At 35.8% G+C, this 26,363-nt stretch overlaps 1 protein-coding gene across 1 annotated transcript; it reads right to left on the bottom strand.

The window, feature by feature from the left end:
- Positions 1–6,651: 6,651 nt before the first annotated feature.
- anxa6 (annexin A6) lies at positions 6,652–25,562 on the bottom strand. The gene is given in 25 exon segments (XM_051127897.1): positions 6,652–7,046; positions 7,933–8,055; positions 8,738–8,796; positions 11,905–12,000; positions 12,092–12,185; positions 13,640–13,693; positions 13,792–13,872; positions 14,052–14,162; positions 14,496–14,609; positions 14,725–14,819; positions 14,906–14,987; positions 15,321–15,399; positions 16,886–16,944; positions 17,596–17,718; positions 17,800–17,858; positions 17,944–18,039; positions 18,388–18,481; positions 18,824–18,880; positions 19,802–19,881; positions 19,964–20,054; positions 20,977–21,090; positions 21,184–21,278; positions 21,383–21,467; positions 24,073–24,124; positions 25,304–25,562. Coding segments are annotated over 24 exon segments (2,010 nt in total). The 5' UTR covers positions 24,082–24,124; positions 25,304–25,562; the 3' UTR covers positions 6,652–6,986.
- Positions 25,563–26,363: the final 801 nt, after the last annotated feature.

Below are 26,363 nucleotides of genomic sequence, written 5' to 3'. Positions count from 1 at the left end.
GACCTGGTATGCGTCCAGGAACTTGAGTCTGCTTAGCTAAGCGTTACCAAACAACATATATAATCTAACAGTAACACAGCATATTTTGATTGTTTACAACGTTGTAGTATGTTGTAAATGAAGGATTATTGCATCAAATTATACTTCATAACTTCATCATAACTTCAAATCAGCATTTTAATTCCTCACTCTACATGCATTTGCCTTGAAATTGTTGCATTAATAAAGTTCAGTGAAGAACACAACTCATAAAACAAGTATAACTGCACTTTTTGTCTTTCAAACATGTTTAAACTACAAAATGTACATGCACAACGAAAAGTGCACTGATAAATAACCTTTTCCGATGCAAAATTGCATGCATCTTTTGCAAAATTAACAGAAAGTACACTTTATTATCTCTTCATGTTGTTTAAGTTTTGTCTGCATAGTAACCTTTTGTCACCTTTGACATTAAGCATTTCGTAACGCCCTGGGTAGTTCAGTTTTGTCTTTGCTTTTGCATGTGCAACTGTTCACACACAGTCGAAAATACCATTATGATAGTGTATTTGATGTTTTGTTCTGAATTTAACAATGTTATTGCTATTGCAGACATCATCGATGGTGACTGGGATGTTGGTCTACTTGCAGGGGATTTCCTAGCCCCACAAGCTTTTTTCTTCTTTCCTCTTTTAACTAAAGATGGCCTGACAACAGCTGCGCTCACACAAAGACACGTCTGCACACACACAAACACACGCGTGCACGCACGCATACCAATAGCTGCAGAAAAGAGTATAATGAATTGATGGTTCGAAGACTCGTTTTTGACATAGGAAGGCTGTTGTACGGAAAAAGACCCGTCAATGCCTCTTCTCACACTCTAAAGTCAGCAGATCACAATACTGTTGCTGTTTGCTAACTGGGAAACATCTCTTAAAGCTGGTGCGAAGCCCAAAAGAACATATGTGTTAAAGTTTAATTTAAAGAAGAAAAAAACCTCTCCAAAATGGTGCATGATATGTAATTAATGTGTGACGTGCATTGAGAAATCTAATAAAAGCAATGTATTCAAAGCAGACACTAGGGTTCAGCAAGCATAGTAGTGTTTTTTTTTTAGAACGTCACTGTGCTTTTTTAATCAACGTCATAATGCGTGATTTATCTTTTGAAATGTAAATAAAATCTACCGAGCATCAAATATCACATTTACCATCTGCAATTTATAACCAAGACATTTCCTATTCAGAACAGAGTTGCATAGATTACAACCGGAGGGAATTTCCTTATGTGGTGCATCTGTAATGTAAATAGAGTTAATGACTGATCTGAGTGAATCAGCTATTCAGACCACTAATGAAAATAAGGACGTGAGAAACATCCTCTGTGCTGAAAGAAATACTGGATGTTTTAGGCCAGTGGTTTTCAACTTCTTCTGAATGCAAAACGGATCAAAGGGTCACGAACAGCGGCTGAAAAACCGTCAAATGCAAGTGATTAAATGCAACTAGTGATATAATCATGCACAGGTAGAAGAGCAAAATAAATATGCTTTTAAAAAATAGATGAGGAAGCGTTTCCTGTATCTTGCTGTCAACGGAAAATTAATTTGTCACCTGTAATAAAAAACTACACAGAATCAAAGAAAATCTAACCCAGTCTACATTAAAAAAAAAAAAAAAAAAAAAAAACTATTTTCCTGAAATGAGCATAAACATAATTTTGGCTAACAGCAATTTGTTTAGTGAATTATTGGCTGAAAACACCATTAAATGTCATTTACACCATCACATGATAGAGGGTTTGCACATAGTCACAGTTTGGTCAGTAACCCGGATGTGCGGCCACATTGAAGATACTCTGATGTAAACAACTGCATTGATTGCATGGTTAATGTACTACTGAATATGTTGTTTTGCTAATTTACGCTGTCTAAACCATGGAAAAAACATGTGGACACTGCTAAATCATATAGAGAAGGACTTAGTAAGCAGTAAAGGGCGCAAAATTTTGACAAACTAAAGTTAATAGGTGGTAAAGATATGTATGAGCAGGATTAATTAAGATATTAGCTTAAAGGAGTCATCGGATGCCCATTTTCCACAAGGTCTTAATGAAAAGTCTATAATATACTTTAGTTAAAAATTCTCAATGGTTGTGTAAAACAACACCCTTTTTACCTTGTCAAAATAAGCTCTGCAAAAACATCTCATTCTGGTCGAGGCTGCTTTAAATGCAAATGAGCTCTGCTCGCCCCGCCCCTCTCTTCTCTCTGTGGAAAGACGAGCCTGTTTACTTTAACCGCATTTAGCCGCTAATCTTGCTAACTAGTACTTTACTAGGAAAGGCGATTGCAAAGATTCATAAAAAACCCTTATACTCACTTCTGCTGTAAGTGAAGCTGGATCACGAATGATTTGTGCGAACATAGACGGATATATGTAGATCGGGAGGTGCACTCCCTTCCCAAACAAACGTCACCACTGCATCTTCAGCGGCTCAGATGTCGGGAGTAAATGACGACCACTACGTTTATTATTACATCCAGCAACACAACACCTCAATCGCTCAATCGGAGATATTCTTGTCTAACTTACATCCCTGCTCCAGCATCGAAACAAAGAGGGCAGACTGTTACAACTGATCTGAGGTAAAACACTCATGTCAATCAACTATCGTGGGAGCGGCCTCTGTGGGTGTGACGCAACAACGACAGGCATCTGAGAATGGCTCGATTTGAAAAGGGGATATTATTTTTACAGATTAATTAAAAACCACTGCGTGGATTTTTATCATTATAGGGTAGATTTGTACATACACTGCCGACACACATTAATGTTCAAACAACATGAAAAAGTGAATTTAGCATCCGATCACCCCTTTAATATTTCACCTCTCTGAACAAACATGAATGTTGTCAAGATTCTTGCCCTGAAAATCCTGGTTCAGTTTGGCCAACAACAAACACCTTTTGTTCCTCAGACAGTTTTTTGCACCCTTCTCCTTGATTTGATATAACTTTTGGCAGTCTATAGTACTCCAAAAGTTTTTCCTGGTCCGACCGATACAGCCCAAAACATGACAACAATTAACCATTTTCAACCATTTTCACAAATTTTCGCAATTTTGTTAGTTTCTGTGTAATTAATTACATTCAGTGCTGCCAATATGGCTGATTGATGACGCGTCGTGAAAACACTCTATTATAAACACACTTTGCAGTTTTGTCGCCTGTTGCTTTAAATGCAAGGAAACAGGATGGATTCCGATTGGCTGTCAGTGTTTTTGACGTTCATCGGCTAAAAAAAATCATTCTGGAAATGATTCCAACAAATTCTTTCTTTCTGTGCCAGCATCATTATAGTTGTGGTGCGGACTCGACTCTATCTTTATTCTTCAACACGGAAGTAAGACAATGGGCGAGACTTCCGTTTCATTAGCCGCTATATGGAAATAACAAGAAGAATAAAAACGTGCAGTAAATGGTAAAACCGTTTCCACTACAAACCACTGTGTTCATAATTAAGATAATACATTAAAATAAAATAGTAAGACACACCTAGCTGCAATATCAAGCAGCAAAACAAGCTGTCCGAAAGCCAGAACTATGAAATTTACAAATGGCCGCACCCACTCTTATGGCAAAAATAAGAAGGGTATTTTATACAGTCATGGCCAAAAATAACTGCACTCTTGCGATTCTGTCAGAAGATGCAACACTTCTTTCAGAAAATTGTTCCAATTGCAAATGTTTTGGTATTCATATGCTTATTGTTTTTGTTTGCACTACAACAACACACAAAAAAAAAAAATCTGAAGAAAAGTCAAACTAAAATTTTACACAGAACTCAAAAATAGACTGGACAAAATTATAGGCACCTTGTCAAAACTGTAAGAAATAACTGCTTTTCAAGCATGTTATGCTCCTGTAATTTGTATTTAGACACACCTGTGGCAAGTTACAGGTGTGGGCAATAGGTGAGGGGAGTGAATAACCAGTGTTTTCTCCACCCTCAATACCACGACTGAGGTGAGTCCCTTGAGCAAGGCACCGATTCCCTCAAATACTCCCCGGGCACCGCAGCAATAGCAATATGGGTCACCATACTTGGCCACACATCACGTCCTTTCCTTCCTCAAATTGGAGAAAAGTTGACTCAACCTTTGTTTTGTGTGTCACATTGAGCATGGATAAAAGAAAGAAGTGTAAAGAGTTGTCTGTGGATTTGAGAGAAAAAATTGTGGAAAAACATGGACAATCTACAAGGATACAAGTCCATCTCCAGAGATCTTAATGTTCCTGTGTCCACTGTGTGCAATATCATCAAGAGGTTTACACCTCATGGCACTGTAGCTAACCTCCCTGGATAAAGATGGAGGAGCAAAATTAATGAAAAATTACAATGGAGGATTGTTCGAATAGTGGATAAAGAACCCAGATTGACTGCCAAACAAATTTAAGCTGACACAGGGTACAACAGTGTCAGCTCACACTATCCCTCGAAAAAGGATGCTATGGTAGGAGACCCAGGAGGACACCACTGCTGACACAAAGGCATAAAAAAGCAAGACTGGAGTTTGCCAAAACTTATGTGACAAAACTACAATCCTTCTGGGAGAATGTACTGTGGACAGATGAGACAAAAGTAGAGCTTTTTGGTAAAGAATATCATGGCACTGTTTACAGAAAAAGAAATGAGGCCTTCAAAGAAAAGAACACAGTCCCTACAGTCAAACATGGTGGAGGTTCAAAGATGATTTGGGGTTGCTTTGCTGCTTCTGGGACTGGATGCCTTTACTGTATGAACGGTATCATAAAATCTGATGATTACCAAAGAATTTTGGGGCACAACGTAGTGGCCAATGTCAGAAAGCTGCATCTCCACTAGAGGTTATGGGTCTTCCAGCAGGACAATGACCCCAAAGACACTTCAAAAAGCACTCAGAAATGGTTACAAACAAAGCGCTGGAGAGTTCTGAAATGGCCAGCAATGAGTCCAGATTTGAATCCCACAGAACACCTGTGGAAACCAGTTGGGAGAATGTATCCTTTAAATCTGAATGACCTGAAGCAGTTTGCAAAAGAAGAGTGGTCCAAAATTCCAGTAGAGAGGTGTAAGAGAAGTGATTGATTTCAGTTATTTTTTCCAAAGGGGGTGCTACCAAATATTAAGTGCATTTTTGGGGTTCTGTGTGGAATTGTATCAGATTTGGCTTTTCTTCTGTTTCTTTGTGTTGTTCCAATGCAAACAAAAAAATAAACAAACATGTGAGTATCAAAACTTTTGCAACTTCAACAATTTTCTGAGAGAAGGGTTGTATTTTCTGACAGAATTGCACGGGTGTTGATATTTTTAGCCATGACTGTAGTTATCATCCATGGAGTAAATGGGCCTTAAAAAACAAAACTCTGTTTTCCTATCCACCCTTTTCTTGCCGTGAGAGTGTGTCTGGCCATTTGTTAATGTTATGGTTCTAGATTCTCATCTCATCCGCACCCACCTATTTTTAGCAGTACAAAACACCTCATTGTGCTGCTTTACATTGCAAAATGGTGTCTTACCATATTATTTAAATATATTATCTTAATTATGAGGACACTGGTTTGTAGTCCAAACTGTTTTATCGTTTACTGCACATTGCTATTCTTCTTGTTATTTCCCTATAGCGAAAAATGAACCGGAAGTCTCGCCCATAGAGGGTTTGCACTTACGTCATGGTTTGGTCAGTTATCCAGATGCACGGCCAGATTGGCGGTACTTGGATGCAAATAACAGTATTGATTGCATGGTTAATGTACTACTGAATACATCGTTCTGCTAATTTATGCTGTCTAAACCATGGGGGGGAAAAAATGTGTGGAATCTGCTAAATCATATAGAGAAGCACTAGAGTAAGCAGGAAAGGGCGCAATATTTTGACAAACTATGTACGAGCAGTATTAATTAAGATATTAGCCTAATATTTCACCTGACCGGAAACGATAAGAACAAATGCGAATGTTGTCAAGATTCTTGCCCAAGGAATGCACAAGGAAACAGGATGGATTCTGATTGGCTGTCAATGTTTTTAGCGTTCATCAGCTTAAAAAAAAAATTTTGAAAGTGATTCCAATAATATCTTTCCTTCTGTGGCGGTATCATTATATTTGTGGTGTGATTAAAGTTGATTAATGGCCGCAGTTGATTAAAGTTGATTAATGGCCACAGTCACTCTTACGGGAAAAATGAGGACATCTTGTAGCTATCATCCATGGAGTGAGTGGGCCATAAAAAAAACAAAACGGTCAGTTTCTATTCAGTCTACAGTATGTCATTATACTCAATGAGCCTATATGCAATCCATGAAAATACCAAAGGTGCAGTCAAAAGGTCCATTGTCTATCAACAGTGTAATCTGTGTGACCAATTTAAACCTGTTGCAAAATCTGCATGGGGAATATTTCGCCCTCAAGCGAAATTCCTAATCATGTGGATTCCTATTAACTGAATTTTTCCAATGAAAAATTGCTAAGCAATGTAAAATGTGACCGCACCCTATGTCATTAATTTTATTTGTTTACTTTTGTAAGATAAATCATTTTAGCACTGTGTTCAGAAGCATATCACCACATTTTGTACTACTGTAGATTAAAGCAACTTTTGGTATTAAAACACAACAACATTGGTGTAACAACACGTCCAACACGATCACGTCTTTTATTTCTGGGGTGATCAATTTAAACAAGATGTTGGGCAACAAATAAAGCACTAGTAATACGGTAACACCATAAAAAGTTTTTTAACTGTAAAAAAAAAAAAAATGCGTTTCATGCACAATTTCACAAAATGGGACAAGGTGTGGCTTCTGCATAGGTCATTAGCTTTGGCAAAGGCATGGCGGCAGCAGCAGAGGGCACAAATGCGACCATATGTTGACTAGCATCTCACAAACATCGGATGGGAACACAGTGCACTGGTTACAAGGCTTAAATTTCCTGTGACACATCCAGGACGGACAATGTTCTAGTCCTCACCTCCACAGAGAATCAAAAGAGTTTTACGATAGTCTCCCGACGTGTCGCCCTAAGAAAAACAAAATGATTTGATTAGACCAAACATTTTGGAATAAAACATCAAAACACACCCAGTAATGTGGGAACGTACCTCATAATCATATCAGTGAAAGTTTAGTGTTGCATAATGATATTAAGCCATTATGAAATTCACTGTATTACGTAATTACAGAGCGTTTCATATAAACTTTCATAATAACTGTACGAGCAGTGAGATCGACTAATCATTTTCCTTCCTTAATAGTCTAAAGTGCATTTCCATGGAAATAATGTTTGAAAATGCAAATGAAAATGTTCTGAAACCATGCAACTCTGCAAATCAGGAAATCTTCAGACATACATCTTAAAAACAAACACTCACACACTTGTTCTCAGCATGCTTTATCTGCAAACATCTAAAAATAAATCATGCTGTTAATTTTGATTTTTTTATGTATGATTTGAATTTAAATGATGCATTAGTTTGTTGGTTCGGTTGGTTTATTTGCATACTGGCCCAACTAATAGCATACTAAACCTAAAAAACAAAGCATAAAATGTATAATTTAGTGTTGTTATTGATCTCTAAAGGGAGTTTTGACTACAGGGCCAGTATAGACCTGTTATTGTACACTTCCTGTCTCTATTCTCTCCACCAATCAGAATCAGCACACTGAGAGGAAGTCAAGCATGCAGGGGAAATTCCTAAACAGCTGAGTCGAGCGAGTACACCGCAGGAACCTGTCAAACACTCTGTTCCCCTCGACTTAACCAAAAGAGGATGTGCAACGCCTACAGTAAGACAAAACACAATATCTACACAACTCTTTTGAATTCACTAACATCCAATCCCACCATGCACAAATGCATGCAGTATGTTTGAGAAGGAGCACACAACTTACAACGAGAGTCTCTACCTGGATGAATTCATGCAAAGAGGCGTCATGGGTCTCCTTGAACTCTTTGCGGATGTTGAAGAGGTCAATCTCGGAGCGGGACACCATGATACGGATGAGAGCCCTGTCGTCTGTTCCCAGGCCCTGCAGGGAAAGTCACAGCGCTTAGGAAACTCTGGCCTGACCGCTGATGTGTGCGATGCTTACGAAGCAAGGCATCAGCAATAGTGCAGATGCTCATCACAGGGCCTGTGACTCATAATCAAGCCTGAGAACCATCGTTGGCACAGATACGCTGTCATCAGATGAGCTCTACATGACTGTTGCTTTACATAAGTGTGTAAAAACTAAGACCATAAAACATATTTCAGTTCATGGTGAGCCACATACTCAGTAAACGATTTTAATCAGTGTCTGTTATTCATCAACTCAGAGTAAAGATATTGCTCAGAGGTCGCTTGAGAGACTTAATTGACCCCTCAGTTATGTTTTATTTCAGTATCAACTTATGAAACAGCAAGAGTGGGAGTAGTAAGAGCTAAAAAATGAATGTGGATAGTATAGGTCAGACGTGTGAGATTTGAGATCTCTGACTTGTCTGTATCATATCAAATTTGAGCAGAGTTTGAGACATTATTGAAATGTCTTTCACTACTTGTCTAAGAGAAAGAGTTTAGATATTAAAGAGACACAAGTGATTTTTTACTGTTCTGACATCATGTTCTTGACCTAAATCAGCTGCTTGAGTTTGCTCCTCTTGCTCAGCGACAGATGTGTATTACAGATGTGTGTACAGGAAGTGTATTGCATTACAATGCACTTTTACCTTCATGGCTTTGTACAATCGGTCAGCAAAGTAGGATGGCTGATTCTTCACACTCCGCACTGGAAAATATACATATGACTGGAGTCATAAGATCTTTTTGTGCGTAAAACATGTGATCATAAATGTCATTGCTTGCTGATATAATTGTTAAAGGAGCCATATCATTCATTCATTCATTTAAATTTTGTACTAGGAAATAACTGAGACTTGATTTAATTATTTTTAAGACTTCAGGACAACTTTGCGTATAAAATTAGTAGCAGTTTTACTGCAAGCATTCAATGTCTTTGTTTTAAAACTTAACCAGGTTAGACAGCACATTGAATTTAAAGCGGAAGCAAACTTTTTAAATTGTTTTAAGCTGTTTGTGTTGTTTTCAGAAAGATGTTTCACCAGCTAAACAATTGGTATGTTGTTAAACAACAGTACAATCTATTGAATGCACTGTATTTTTATCCCTCACAGCCTTACATTAAATATGTTGCCTCCCTGACTAAGATCTACTGGCAGTTTTGCTATTGTTAACCATAAGTACACTACATTTTTTATCATTTTAAATAATTTTTTATTAAAATAAAGCTAAAATCAAATTTAAAAAATGAAAAACTTTGTTGTTGTGGCAACTAAGTGAAATAAGTTTAAAGGAGAAGTCCACTTCCAGAACAACAATTCCCAAATAATTTACTCACCCTCTTGTCATCCAAGATGTTCATGTCTTTCTGTCTTCAGTCGTAAAGAAATTATGGTTTTGAGGAAAACATTTCAGGATTTTTCTTCATATAATGGACTTCATTTGTGTCCCTGATTTTGAACTTACAAAATGTAGTTTAAATGCAGCTTCAAAGGGCTCTAAATGATCCCAGCTGAGGAAGAAGGGTCTTATCTAGCAAAATGATCAGTAATTTTTTTCGAAAATAAAAATGTGTATACTTTTTATAGCTCGTGTAGCACAGGTTCTGGCATGCGTGTTCACGACGTACTGTTGAATCATGTCGAAAGGTCACCCCGAACGTAGGCGGATCTACAGACCCAGTGTTTACAAAGCGAACGCTTAAAAACTAAGAAAGTGCAAGTAAGTCAAACGCTGTTTACAAACAAAAAGGTACAACGTGTCGGACGATTCTGAAGTACTCTACCTTTTTTAGCCGGAATACACAGACAATGAACTTAGACGTGATTCGTAGTAGTGATGGGAAGTTCGGATCATTTTACCGACTCAGACCTTTGAATCTCGTTCAGCAAAATGAACGAATGTTTTTTCGAGTCATTTTGTTAATTTTAGCAAAATCAGCATCACGTGACAGCCCCATAAGATGAACGACTCGAAAAACCCGAAGACTCGAAACAGGTGAACTAATTCCAGTACAGAACCTAATAGGATGTTGTGCATGCGCGACTGAACGAATCACTCCCCGAGACGACTCGTTCTTCATGAGTCACATTAAAGATTCGTTCAAAATGAACGAATCGTTCAAGAACGACCCGTGGACGAGCATCCCGGAGACTGTGCTACACGAGCTTTTGTGCTTAAAAAGTATATATATTTTTATTTTTCGAAAAAAATTACAGATCGTTTCGCAAGATAAGACCCTTCTTCGGATCGTTAAGAGCCCTTTGAAGCTGTACTTAAACTGCATTTTGGAAGTTCAAATCGGGGGCACAATTGAAGTCCATTATATGAAGAAAAATCCTGAAATGCTTTCCTCAAAAACCATAATTTCTTTAAGACTGAAGACAGAAAGACATGAACATCTTGGATGACAACGGGGTGAGTAAATTATTTATAAATTGTTGTTTTGGAAGTGGACTTCTCCTTTAAGTTACAGGATAATGAAGTATAGAAACTACTAAAACTGAAATAAGCTGGAACAGAATATATTCACATTGATTATATATAACCACATACAAAATAGAAGTTTGAGTTTGCCTAATATATGTATGTACTGTGTGTAATTATATATATATATATATATAAAGACACATAAATCAATGTGTATATTTAAGAGGAATATGTTATTAATGTACTAAATATTTTTATTTATACATAATATAAATTAAATAAAAATTATAATAAATACATATATTGTAAATATTTCTTAAATATATACATGAATGTGTTTGTATTTAAATATATACACTACCGTTCAAAAGTTTGGGGTCAGTATATTTTTATTGTTTCTTTTTTTTTTTTTTTTTTTTCAGAAATTAATACTTTTATTCACCAAGGATGTATTAAGTTAATAATTAAAAGTTTATTAAAAGTTAATAATAAATAATTTACATTGTTATAAAATATTTATATTTTGAATAAACACTGTACTTTTTAAACTTGTTATTCATGAAAGAATCCTGAAAAAAAAAAAAAAAAAACAGGTTCCAAAAAATATTTGGCAGCACAACTGTTGATATTATCCAACATTGATCATTCTAATAATAAATCTGCATATTAGAATGATTTCTGAAGGATCATGTGACACTTAAGACTGGAGTAACAGCTGATAAAATTTTTTTTATCAGCTTTTCATCACAGGAATAAATTCTATTTTAAAGTATGTTAAAATAAAAAACATTATTTTATATTGTAAAAACATTTTGCAATATTACTGTTTTTTTTTCTATATTTTTAATCAAATAAATACAGCCTTGATGAGCATAAGAGACTTCTTTAAAGACTATTACAAGTCTTACTGACCCCAAACTTTTGAACGGTAGTGTACATAATAACACAAAGTACACACACATATATTAGGCGAACTCAAACTTGTATTTTGTATGCGATTAATCGTGATTAATCGTTTGACAGCCCTAATAAAAATGATAAAAGCTCACAACAAAATTTAATTAATATAATTAACATACAATTAATATAAAAATGTAAAAATAACAGCTCATTTAAGATATAAATAAATACTATAGTCGTATATTAATAATACTAAAACAACACTAGGTATTGAGTACAATGTAGTTTAATTTAAAAATCTAAAAAATAATATAATTTAACAGCCTCGTCAATCAATCATGAGTTGTGTTGATAGTAGATGGAACTCAAAGTTTATTTCTGATTTCATGATGATATGACTCCTGTATTATTAAAATTTATTCTGATAATTGTTATTCGTAATAAAATAAGTATTATCCTGACACTTGGTCATTGTCCTTGTTCTTACCGATAGCAAACATGGCATTTTTAACATCTCCTGACATCTCCTTCTTTATGATCTGTTCGATATCTTTGTTGCTGCACCTCACAAACTCCTGGAACACTGGAGGGGATAAAGCGAATGTTGGCTAGAGCATTCATGATGAAAACATGTATTAGCATGTGTACCAGAGGCAAACATGTGTTTGCATTACCTCTCCTCAGGTGAGGAAAACTCCTCGTGCACAGAATACTCATAAACTTGTCCTCCATTTCACCGGAGTCTGCATTACATGCGTCTGCCAACGCCTTACATTGGAGAGAAAAATTAAATCTTATGATAATACTCTGTCATTACCTTTATACAATCCCAGTTCCAGAAAAGTTGGGACGTTTCGTGAAATATAGTCAAGAATGTGTTATCTGTTGATTCTCTTTAACCTTTATTTAATTGGCAAAAATACAAAGAAAATTTCCAATGTTTTTAGTGGCCAACTTTTAATTTTATTTTGTAAATATAACCAAATTTAGATTTTCATGGATACAACACACTCTAAAAAAGTTGGGACAGAGGCATGTTTAACTTTCCTTTTAATTAATGTTTATTGTTTGGGAATTGAGGACACTAATACTAATACAAGCAAAACTGTTATCCAATCTGGCTTGTTAAAAAATTTCAGATGCTCAGCAGTCTGTGATCGCCGTTGTCCAATTCTCCTTTTCGTGACTGGTCATACATGCAAACAGGCCACCAATGACATATGCTTTGCTGCACCCCCATACCATGACAGTCATTTGCGTTTGCATCTGTCAGTGATGAAAGTCTGGACGGTCCCTTTGGTCTTGGTACTGAGAACTCAACGTCCATTTTTCCCAGAAACAAGCTGAAACGTGAACTCATCTGACCACAGCACTCATTTCCATCATCTTTTTGACTATCTGAGATGTGTTCTGACCCAGAGAACCCCATGGCATCACTGCATAGAATTGATGTATATCTTTCCAGTAGAGTAACAGAAAATCACGTTGCATTTATTGATGCAGCTGCACACTGTGTTAAGTGACAGCATTTTCTGAAGTTTTCCTGAGCCTATGTGGCTGTATTTAACACCACAGCATGAGGGTTGCTTATGCAATGCCATCTGAGGCCTCAAAGGTCATACATATTCACCTGAGGTGTCTTGCCTTGCCCTACACAATCTGACATTTCTCTGGATTCCCTGAATCTTTTCACAATATTATGTGAGGTAATTGAAAGATCTAAATTCTTTGTGATTTTCTTTTAAGAAATGTGATTTTTGATTTGCTTTTGTCATGAAATTTGGCACCAAGTGATGAGACATGATCCAACTTCACTTCAAACTTCAAAGACTGAAATGGTACTTTTATACAGAAACATGATATCCTCACCTATTTCCATTTCACCTGCTTACTGTGAACTGTTTCAAAACAGTTTAATTTGGATACTAATTTGGAACCTTTTCACTTTTATTTTGCCTCTGTCCCAACTTTTTAGAAGTTGCAGCCATGATAATCAAAATTTGGTTATATTTACAAAATAAAATTAAAAGTTGGCCACTGAAAGCACTGTTTTTTTTTTCTTTGTACTTTAGTCAGTTAAATAAAGGTTTAAGAGAATAAATAGATAACATGTTCTTGATTTTACGGCATTTCACGAAACGTCCCAACTTTTCTGGAACTGGGATTGTACTTTGTAAACAAACGACAGTTGAAATAGTGTTTTATAAATATTTCACACATACCTGGGCATCTTCCAAGGCCCTGGCCATGTCTGCTGAATCCTCCTCACGGGCTCCCTGACAAACACCATCAGGTTAAAGTAAATTACAAGTTTATAAAGCACAGAGTATGAACTGTGAGTCTGTGTCTAGATGTGAAAACTGTGTAGATGTACCTGTGCCAAAGCTATCAGGATTCGTTTGAAATGCCCAGATGTATCTGATGCAATGGCGTCCTCCAAACTTTTTTTTATACGCTATGTAAAAAAAAAAAAGTATATATATATATATATATATGTGGGTAGACATACAATGATACAGAGATCTGTAAATAAATGATTCTTCAAACTGCAGTAAATACCCACTACAATGAATTTTTTTCTCTGTTTAGCCTAGGTAAATGGTGCCGCCTGCTGGACAATGCGTTATTAAATACACAGCAAGGTTTTTATTTACCATTCTGATAGGCAGCACACATCTCCTGAATCTCCTGGTTGCTCCTAGTGACCAGGATCTCAATCAACGCATGTTCATCAGTCCCTGCGCCCTATTAAAAATGTAAGTACAAACATGGTATTTCATACCAATTTGCTTTAGATTATTATGTAATATCAATAAAATACTGCTTTTAATCTTATTTCTTTACTAACCCAGTGAAACTCAACATGAAAGCAACATTTGCAAACAAACAGTCCTTGTAGAGAAGAGACCATCACCTCTGCTCTAGTTTGGACAGGCCACTGACCCCCAGTGAACAAATGAACACAGAGGCTGAATAGCAAAAGCAGGTCGATCTGCTTAAATAATGAAACAGCTCTTTGACTCAGCTAAGATTTTTGTTTGATTCCATCATGGCGTTACAATTTTATTTTTTGTGTACCTCCATGGCTTTCTTCATCATCTTGGCGTCAAACTCTGCTGGAGTCATCATGAGACCCAGGATGAGTCTTTCGAGGTTTTTGGACAGTTCTGATTTTAGGTCAGCCATGAGATCCTGATGGAAAACAACTTTTTAAATCAGCAAAATACTAAATGCATACACATTTACATTAGCCACAGTAATACACTCTGTCCAGCTGGGAACAAAACTAAGCAGGATAGTGTCGTACCCGTCCCAAAAGAGATTTAAAAGTCTGTCTGATCTCCTGTCTCTGTGCATTGCTCCTGTGCGCCAAAATGTCAATAATAGTATCTTCATCAGTGCCTGAAAAGTAACAAGAAATCATATATATTCTTAGTATCTTTGGCTAATGCATGCTATCAACCATAACATACAGTGTTTTTACGCACCAAATCCCTTCATTGCTTTTCTCAGAGCTTGAGCATCACTCGCAGGGTCAAAATTTTGATATGGTCGCACAGTTCCTCTTGACTAATGATGGACAGACAAAACAAAATGATATTCTTAGAATTTAAAAAGACATACATACTCTTTAACACTGATCTATTGGTGTGTATTTGTCAGCCGCACAAGCACACATATGAACACACTTCTGTGGGATGGAGTGACTGGAAAAGTGTCACAGGAACTGGCAGCAAATCAAGACTCTGATTAGCAAATTGAGTGGCATTCGGATGCTATCCGTGCACAGACAAAAGCTTCCCTGTATGTTCAGGGTGCATGACACAGTTATCAACTCTAGCTTGGCCAGAGCAGAGGGTAATGTGATGCATGCCGCTGAGAGAAAACGTGGGGGTCTCCAACCTGGACTTTGGTCATGGCGCTGATTTCCCACATCTTGTAAGCAATCTGTGCAGCCTCTGGGAAGAACTCCCCTGCAATGCTGAGAAACAAACAGCTCTTTAGTCTTTTATGCTGACAGAATAACAATGTGTGGATTGAGGGCTTGACAAAAACAAAATAGCTTCAATTCTTGGTCTCTGGCCCTGGCTCAGTGCAATTTGCAAGATCATCTAAATGATATAATACAGTATATTAATATAGAGTTATATAAACACACCACTGTTTGGGTAAGTAAGATTCTTTTTCAGCAGGCATGCATTAAATTGATCAAAATATACATTTATACATTTACAAAAGATTTCTATTTCAGATTATTGCTGTTCTTTTGAACTGCCTATTCATCAAAGAATCCTGAAAAAAAATGTATCATGGCTTCCACAAATGCACAACAACTGTTTTCAACATTGATAATAAGAAGAAATGTTTCTTGAGCACTAAATCAGGATATTAGAATGATTTCTAATCATGTGACACTGAACACTGGGGTAATGATGCTGAAAATTCAGCTGCGTAAGGAATAAATCACATTTCCTATACAAACAAAAAATCAAATTGTAATAATCTTTTATAATATTACTCTCTTACTGTATATTTCATCACATGAATGTGGCCTTGGTAAACATAAGAGAGTAGCATAAGATAAACATCAAAAAATACGTACTGACCTCAAACTTTTAAATGGTTGCATGCATTAAAAGAACATTTAAAGAAAGTATGGCTAGAAACTTATATCTTGCTTCTAAATATCCAAAACTGTTGATATCACATGTTGTCCTATGTTATAGACCATTGTCTCCCTCTATTGATTGTTCATAGTTACTGCAAAACTGATTTAGCCAAGATACAAAGATAAAAGGTAATGTTTGGGATTCCTGCACCACTAGAATCATTAAACACAAATTTAGAAAATAATTACTTAACCCTAGTAAAAAAGTGATATATTTTAAATACATTTACTTCATATTAAGTATTGTTCAAATCTATTAACTTATCCACAGACAAATCGCTTGAGACTTAATTATAATTAAACTTTATTTGGAGTACTACTTGTGCACAATGCACATTTCTTAATATTAAGCCTAAATGTGTTTTAATATCACTGTTGATGTTGGATTGTATGATCTTTGAATAATATCAGTATTTAAAAGCAATATATTTAAAGTATACTTGCAATAGTTACACTTTAGCACAATCAAATATACTTCAGTATATCTTTAGTTGGATTTCAGCACTTTAAAGTGCATTAAGTTCAAAATTAATTGTTCCAGTTCAGCAGACTTTAAGTATACCAGTTTAGTATCGTAAAAGTACAATTGCAGGGTATTTGTATTAAGAACAAATGTAAAGTATGTACTTAGCATGAAATAAATGTATTTCAAATACATTTTAGTATATTTATTTTTCACTAGAGAAGTTTTTGAGAGGAATTACCCTTTGAATAGCTCACTTTTAGTTCTGTTTGCATATAAAGCTAGAATTTTTAAACATTTAAAAAATTACACTTTAAGACTCTGAAAATAGCTTACTCGTCATCTCCTCCACACAGTTTCAACAGGGTGCGCTTGTACTCCCCAGATGTGTCATCCTGTTGAGTTAATGCGTGGCAGAATATATTATTGATTATTTAATTTACAATCACACACAACCCTGTGGGTAAGTTTTAAAATACGAACCATCAGTTTAAGAATATACCTACCACATGAATAAACCATATATGACCCTGGACCATAAAACCAGTCTTAAGTAGCACGGGTATATATGTAGCAATAGCCAAATATTCATTATATGGGTCAAAATTATTTTTCTTTTATGCCAAATGTCTTTGGGATATTAAGTAAAGATCATGTTCCATTGAGATCTTAAATATATCAAAACTTAATTTTTGATTAGTAATATGCATTGCTAAGAACTTCATTTGGACAACTTTCTCAATATTTAGATTTCGTTGCATCCTCAGATTCCAGATTTTCATATAATTGTATCTTGACCAAATATAGTTAATGATGTATACATCTCAGTTTAAAAAAATTGACCCTTACGACTAGTTTTGTGGTCCAGGGTCAGATATTTCCTATGTAACTACACAACAAATGACAAATGCAATTATAAGGTCAAGGAGAAAAAACTTTCCTATTGGAAATTATTTCCAACAATAAATAGTAATAAATCTAATGCACATGAATGTGATGAGAGCATTCAGAAAAGTCTGGATTCTGATGTGTTTGTGTATATGCACCTGAATCATATTGTACAGAGATTTCTCATAGCGCAGTCTGAAGCACTCTCTGATGTCCAGCATGTCAATCTCAGAGCGGGAGACCATTATGCGGATCAGCATGTTATCAGCTGTGCCCAGACCCTGCAGACAGATGGAAAAAATGACAATGAATTGATACAAGCCTTTTACTCCATTACGATTCATTACAACAGGTAACACTACCTTCATGGATTTGTAAAGGCGTTTGGCGAAGAACATGGGCTTACTCCTGATGCACTGAACTATGGGAGATGAACAAAAAAGCAGATCTTAGCAAAAATGCAGCAGTGAGCTTTCAGATATTAATTGCATGGTGCCAAAGCTTACCGACAGCCAACATCAGTCTTTCAAAGTCTCCGGAGAGCTCACTCTTAATACTGTCCTCAATGGACTTCTCAGCAATTTTCTGGTATTCATCAAATACTGAAAAACACAATTAGATATTTCCTGTTACATCATACAGAATTAATTCATGATACACTGTGTAATCCGTATATTGCAACGAATCAATAATCTAAATTCATTAACAATCATAATATTGCACAGTGGTGCATTTTGCATAATCACACATCATTTAGGTCACTGCACAGTGGTTTTGTTTGTTGCATTACACACTCTCTTTCAGATTATTAAAAGCAGCAACCTGATGGTTAAATCTAATCGACGGTGCAGTGAGGAGTGCTACAGACACAGAAGAGAGATTGTGTAGTGGAGGAGGGGTGTTAGTCAGCAGAAATCTCTGTGTTCAGTGTGTGGCTGCGGTTCTCATACCCAACTGCAAATGGGTCACACTTCGGTTTCCCAGCAGCATGATGAATTTGGCCTCGTCTGTGCCCCACTGTGCCTCTCCTGCGTCATACAGGTCCTACAATGGGATTACACATTAACATTCTTTCATGATGCAAGTCAGGTCAAAAACACACGTGCTAAGTTGCATGGTAGAGTATGGTTTTCCTATTGCCAGAGTCAAATGAATACATAAATAGGCATAGAACATTCATTTAAGTTTTATTTTCTTCATGTGGGAAGAAAGAGTTTGCAGGTTTATACACTTACTGTAAACAAACATTTGACCACAGAGGGCCACAATCGAGCAATCAGAATCAACATAATATTGATTTGTAGTATAATTTATCCAGAGATCTGTTTGAAACAGATCGTATTTTATAGCTAGTTCTAAGTCTAATATTCTAATATTCACACTCACTTGAGCATCTTGCTCCACGAGGTCTTCACTAACAACATCATCTTCCTCTCTGGTCCCCTGAGAAACAAGACAATCACTGTTATTAAACGCAAACAAAATGGAGACCATACTAAAGGCATTAAATTTGTATGGAAGCCCTTTTTCGCCACTTAATAAAAAATGTAAAAAAAAAAGACAATTGCGACGTTTTATCTCACAAGTGACTTTTTTTCCTTGCAATTTTACATCTCGCTATTCTGATTTTTTTCTCAGAACTGTGAGATATAAACTCACAATTTCTAGAAATGAAGTCAGAACTGCGTGATATAAACTTGAAATTCTGAGAAATAACGGCACAATTCTGACTTTTTTCTCAGAATTGCAAGTTTATATCTCACGCTTGTGACATTTTCTCAGAATTTTGTGATATAACCTCGCAATTGCAAGTTATAAAGTCAGAATTGTGAGATATAAAGTCACAATTCTGAGAACATATCAGTCTTTTTTTCCCCCTCAAAATCTGACTTTATAACTCACAATTGTAAGTTTATATCTCACAATTCCCAGAACTGCGAGAAAAAAACGTTGAATTGCGATACAAACTCACATTTGCGAGGAAAAAAGTCAGAATTTCAAGCTGACATGACAGTTCTGACTTTGTTCGCAATTGTGAGTTATTAAGTCAGAATTGCAAGGAAAAAAGGCAGAATTGCAAGATACAAACTTTCATTTACAAGGAAAAAAAACAGAATTGCGAGTTTATATCACGTAATTCTGATAAAAAAAAGTGAGAATTGTAAATTTATCTCACAATTCTTAGAATTTCTCAGAATTGTGAGTTTGTATTATTTTTGTATACAAATATGACTGATCTACAACTAATTTACACAGCTTCTGTTTTTCCAAAGAGCAAAAACAGGTTTTTAAATCATAAAATCATGTCTAAACTGTGTGCTGTAGGTTTGGTATACAAGCAGAAATCAACAAGATTTGACTCACCTGAAGCAAAACAACCAGCATCTTCTTAAAATGTCCAGATGTGTCCCCTATAACATCCTCTTCAAGGTCTCTGCCATATGCTGTGAACACAATCACAGAGTCAGGCTTTGCCTCAGTTCAGAAGAATCTTTAGTTTTTTTGTTAACTTGTGTAAAAACTCACCATCTTTGTATGCTGCCACCAGATTATGAATCTGCTCATTCGTTCTCGAAGCCAGAATTTCAATCAAACATTTCTCATCTGTTCCTGCTCCCTTCAAAGCACAGCAAGAAGGTCAGTTACTGAGCACAAATCACACTCTGTCTCTTTAATTTGAAGGTGTATTTGTAAAGGATAATGTATAGTCAGTTAGTATAATTATTCAGAGGGATATGAGTGCAGTTACTTAACTGACAGAGAGAAATTACGGTACCACACTGAATACATGTGTTCAAATAAAAGATTATTTTGTCATATAGGATAGTGTTAGTATTGCAAACATTTTTCAAACCATGCAGTCTTTTATGGTAACAAAGCATTTGCTGGAAGCAGTTAAAATTTTCAATAAACAGCAATTTAGGTTTAAACTCCTCATTAAAAGAAACGAAGCAGGTTCTATATCTGTGATTAATAAATATTAAATATTTAGAAATCTATTTTTTTTTTCCATGTTTTCTATTATTGAAATCCTGATTGGCTGAATACTTTTTGATTTTTCACAGCCATACAGATCATGAAATGGTTAACACATCCTAAAGACAGAATTGGACTTTTATCATTTAGTTAAGGAAACTCACTTACCGAATCCTAATGATAGCAACAGCAAAACAGATTCACAGGACAAAACATGCAGTAAATAACAGATAATATAGCTGATATTTTTATGAATGTTCATTGTTCATGTTCATGAATGAATCATTTAATGAATGTTGCTCAGAGATTCTGTTCTGTTTAGATGATTAACATTAGTATAGACCACATATCTTGTAGCCATTTTGTCATTATATCGAAAATAATTCTAATCGTAATTCAATATATTTTCCTAAGATATTTAAGATGGAATAAAATAACGCAGCATAACACATCTATTTAAATACAATAATCTGTGCAAGCCATGCATTTGAATAGTACATTTCAGTGCAATTCAAGCCAAGCACAGCACATTTGAACTGAAAGTCTCAAATTCTCTTACATACCTTAATGGCATCCTTGATTTCTTTGGCATCATGATAGGCTGGAGGTCTCATCAAACCCACAATCAGACGTTCAAACTTCCCCGTCAGCTCGTATTTCAGATCATCAATTAAATCCTGTACAATAATGTGTTTTTGATAAAGCACATTTTGTTCTGTAAGTCTTTTATCCAATTACTGAATGCTTGATGGAGACTTTTTGTCCCGTACCTTCCCATACTGTGATTTGTATGCAGCACGGATCTCCTGCCTCTGAGCATTGCTTCGTGAGGTAATCAGGTCTAAGATGGCCTCCTTGTCACTTCCTGTGACACAGTAGAAAATACATTTAAGTGATCATATGGACATATCCCAGCAGCCACTGGCTTCACATTAAACATAGATGAGGAGTCACTAAAATGACACTCACCAAAGCCTTTCATGGCATTATAGAGGGCCTCAGCATCACTGCCCGCATCAAAGTCAGGGTGATCTGCAACTGTACCTCTGAATTCCTATGTCAAAAAATATAGATGTTCAGTTGCTGTTTTTACTGAATGTTGAAGACTAACAGTTTAAGATTAAGCAAGATTAATCTTATCAAACATTCACTATGTTTTCTTTCATCATCAAAAGATAAAGGCCAAAACATGCATGTTACAATATAAAATTACTTAAAGCAAAAACTGCATACAATATGACTTAATTTCAGAAAATATATCTTGAATTAAACGCTCTTCCCCAATTTTTTCTTCCTTTAATAAGCATACATTTATTGAGGTTTAAACAAGAAAAAAAATCTTACACATACACAATTTTGCATTTACAATACCAGTCAAAGGTTTTTGAACTGCGAGATTTTTTTTTAAGTCTCTTCTGCTCACCAAGCCTGCATTTATTTGATCCAAAATATAGCAAAGCCGTAATATCTTGACATTTTTACTATTTAAAATAACTGCTTTCTATTAAATATATTTTTAAAAATGTAATTTATTCCTGTGATCAAAGCTAAATTTTCAGCATCATTACTCCAGACTTCAGGACTATTGTGAAACATTATTGCAACTGATAACTTTTTTCTAGTTTAATTTATTTTAAAATGTAATAAATTCTTGTAATGGCAATGCTGAATTTTTAGCATCATTCTTCAGTCAATACTTCAGTGACACATGATCCTTCAGAAATCATTCTAATACACTAATTGGTTGCTCAAGAAACATTTCTTCTAATTATCAAAGTTAGAAACAGTTGTGCTGCTTAATGTTTTTTGTTTAAACTGTGCTAAATGATTCACATCTTTCTGAAATAGTAATATTTTGTCAACTTAAGTGTTTACTGTTATTATCGAGTGTTTGAGATTAAAAAGTATTTAAACTGTATTTTTTTAAAATAAAAATAACCGATCGTTTCGCTAGATAAGACCCTTCTTTCTCGGCTGGGATCGTTTACAACCGCATTTGGGATTGTTTGAAGCCGCATTTAAACTGCCTTTTGGAAGTTCAAAATTGGGGCACCATATCAGTCCATTTTATGAAGAAAAATGCAGAAATGTTTTCTTCAAAAAACATAATTTCTTTACGACTGAGGAAAGAAAGACATGAAGATCTTGGATGACAAGGGGGTGAGTACATTATATGTGAATCTTTGTTTTGGAAGTGGACTTCTTTAATTAAGACCTTTTTTGCAGTGCATTTACAGTAGATGAACATTTACAGTCTCACACTTTATTCTGAACTCAAAAATGTATTTTAAGTTGCTCATGGGTGGGACAGGCTACATGTGTTTATATAATCCCAAAATGTAACCTAACACCAACAATCAGACTCTCCCTCATCTGGCCTTTGGTCCAAACCCAGGCGGCACTATAGAGTGGACAGCTGACACCTGTCAGTGCAGCAGCTGTATGTTATGGTCAGCAGCAGTATGACAGAGAGAGACAGAAAGCCTGTATGGAACTTAAATGTCTGTAACCTTACACTTCAACCCTATTGAATCTACAGACGGATCGTTCCCCTTCAGAGAGCTGCAGACCTCACATCTGACAGGGCATAAATGCTACATGACTGTGCATTTTCAAAGCTCCTCCGCACTCACGGTCTCCCTACAATTATTCCCCATTATATTGGGCTTGCTGGCGTGTCTTAGTAAGGCACAGAGCCAGCGTCCTCCCCCTCATGCGTCTGTGCACATGCTCAAGGCCTGTCCAGCAGATATCGCTCAACACAGCAGCTGTAGGTTTCCACGTCTACAGCAACAGACCCCTAGCAACACCGATCTCTGCAAACAAACATCCGGCCAGGCACACTTCTACAAAATCATAAAAAACGCTTTATGTCATTTAGTGTAGTGACAAGCAGTTTTTTACTTTCAGAAAATGTGATTGGTACACCAATGTGGCAAATGGAAACCATTACTATATGGTTTTACTATATGCTCCCTCCTTAAATTTAAATCTATGAGTTTTTTCTCCTGTTTAATAATCATGCATTTGTACATTTTGAGCACTTACAAGAGTAATTGCTCACCTCTCCTCAATAATTTGAGGTATTATTCATGTGCATAGCACAAACCAGGTTTAATACTTAAGATTAGAGGTTTATTTAAATCCCTAATCCTAATAAGAGCAATAGCAATAGTGATGTTTCATTTTACAAGCATCACTAATACATACTGTATAATAAATTATTAGTGTGCTTTACTTTAATAGTTTTGCTGTTATCCATCCATCCATTTTTGATATGGCTTTATCCTCTGCAGGGTCTTAGTGTTTTGCTACTACCTATTCAAAAAATGATATGTAAGCAAGATATCGAAAATGAAATAACTCAGAAATAAAACAACTGAGCCAGGACAGGTCTACATGTGGCATTGTAGTGTTCTCAACAGATCTAATTTTTTAATGAGCAATTCATTGACCTCCGAGATTCCATAAAGAAAACGGTGATATCCTATACTCCCTGAATGACAATAGATGGAAAACGAGATTCGTTAACGTGAGAAAGGAGGCAGAGGTTACCTCTTTGTGGCCATTTCTTCTACCTACATGATCAAAATGCAAATGTTGCATTAACTTTAAGCAAGTATGTATGATGTAAGCATGATGTAAAAGCTTTGGCTTACTTTGCCCATTTTTGATCAGTTGCTGGTTGCCAGTGGAATGATAGTCTTGAACCTGGAGAGAGAAGAAAAAACAAATTCACGTTAGCCTTTCCTTAGCTTGTGTATGATGAAAAACCAAATGTAATGTGCTTTTAAAAATGGCAGTTTGTTACTTTCAGAATCTGAGTTTCCGAGTTGCGTCTACTATAAGCTACAATGGAAACTATGTTGGATACATTTTCCAGAGACATCTGTGTGCAGTATATTTCAAAATACATTGCTTCTGAAGCAAATCGTCTATGAATGTTTCCATAAGTTTACTCCTAAGTATCCAAAACTGTTGAATCTTTATGGTTTTTGTTTAATCACATAGGAATGCCCTAACATTTTCCCTTAATTCAAACCATTTCTACTCCCTATAGATTTAAATGCTGAGGGTAAACCCACATTTTCCACAGGATACACTTGGCTCCACCCAGCAAACTATACTATGCTTTCTTTCACTACATCATAAACAGGCAAATAAAGAACAGGGAACTCTCAGTGATGGAAGATGCAGTAGACCAGTGGAATATTTGGTCTCTGTTATAATGCCAAACCTGTGGGCAAAACATCCGGAGGATGCAAGCTGTTACTGCACAATGACAATTCATCAAATTTCTCCCTTCTTCTTATATACAGTGTAAGCATTATTGCTTTTGTACTCTGACTCTGCAGTCTTTGGTAAAACAAAATAAAAGGGGGAAAAAAGAAAAATCACAGGCACTTTTCAATACTGTTTAAAAATGTAAATGTGTGTCAGGGGGAGTCCAAAAATAGGCATGTCTCTCTCTCTGAGTCAGGAATACATCCAAGGTCTGAGAAAGACATTCACACAGCCCCACCCAGCCAGCAATACCACAAATTATAATGAAATTAATGAAAAATGAATTAAAACTATTCTCAGCTGATCTGATATGTCATAGAAAGACGTTTACTACAATCATAATCGTAAACCCTTTGGTTTATATTAAACTTTTCACATTTTTATCATCACACATGTTTATTCTATAAACTTAGTCATCTATATAAAGTTTTGTAATAGTAGGAAAGAATGTAAACGCTTCTGTGAACGCTAAAGTTAGTAGTAGTAGCATTTGCCTATGAAACGCGCGTTTATCTGCTACAATATGTGTCCCAAAGTGCCGCTATTTGCTGATACATACGTTAAGAATGGCTACAAATAATAATGACAGCAAAAGCAACATTTTACCTTAATCACAAGGAGTCTCGAGCTCCGGTTGACGGTGGTCCGTTGTCTCTTGTCAGTGGTCTGGCTAAGAAACGTCCACGCAAGTATCCAAGTATCAGCTGCTCTTCTCTGACGTAACGTATGCGGCGCAAACTGCACGCAGTTTTTAGCTCAGGATAACCAGCTATGAGGTAATGTCCACGACTGATGTGTCGTGATAACCACTTCTCACAAATGACGTGGGGCTTGAAATTACTATGCTGTCCACCATTTATTTTTCAGACGGTATAGGCTACTATCTGCAGTGCACCTCCTGATTTGCACATGCAGCACTTTTGTGGATTCCTGTAAAGTCCTGAGTCAAGACGAGCATTTGAGAAACAAATCCATAGTATTTGTGGGGTTAAGATGTACTTGGCAAAGTTTTACACAAATATTAATATTAAATGCAATAAATATTAATTGTATCATATAATAAATATTACATTAAATAAATTTAATTAATAAAAATATTCAAATATTACACTGAAAAAAGAATTTTGTGATTAAACATTGTTATTCTACATGAAATGGGTTGCCCTATCATGGCATCAGCTGATCATATGTGGCATGCAGTTTACATAGTTTTCTTTATATAGTCAAATATTTTAGCTTCTTTATAAAAACATTGACCTAAAAGTACATTGCTGGGACATCAAGAGCTGAGCCAATAAGTGTCAATGTCTCAAAACCACTGTTAATGAACTTTTGGGACAAATAAAAGGCAGCTAAAAGTCAACAAATACTTAGTAAATGCACATTTAATGTGTTTTCCAGAATAATTAGTATAATTCAGGGGTGCCCATCCCTGTTCCTGGAGATCGACCTTCCTGCAGAGTTTAGTTCCAACCCTAATCAAACACACATGTCTTTAATTATTAAGTGCTCCTTCAGATCCTAATTAGTTGGTTCAGGTGTTGGAGCTGAACTCCGCAGGAAAGTCGATCTCCAGGACCAGGGTTGAGCACCCCTGGTATAATTTAATAAATCATGGTAATCGTTTTCAAGTAAATTAATGCCAAAAAGCTTCAAAATCTATATA

This window comes from Labeo rohita, chromosome 14 (genome assembly GCF_022985175.1).
Source record: "Labeo rohita strain BAU-BD-2019 chromosome 14, IGBB_LRoh.1.0, whole genome shotgun sequence".
Taxonomy (NCBI): Eukaryota; Metazoa; Chordata; class Actinopteri; order Cypriniformes; family Cyprinidae; genus Labeo; species Labeo rohita.
The sequence above is the reverse complement of the archived record's forward strand: the minus strand, read 5'-3'. Positions and strand labels throughout refer to the sequence as shown.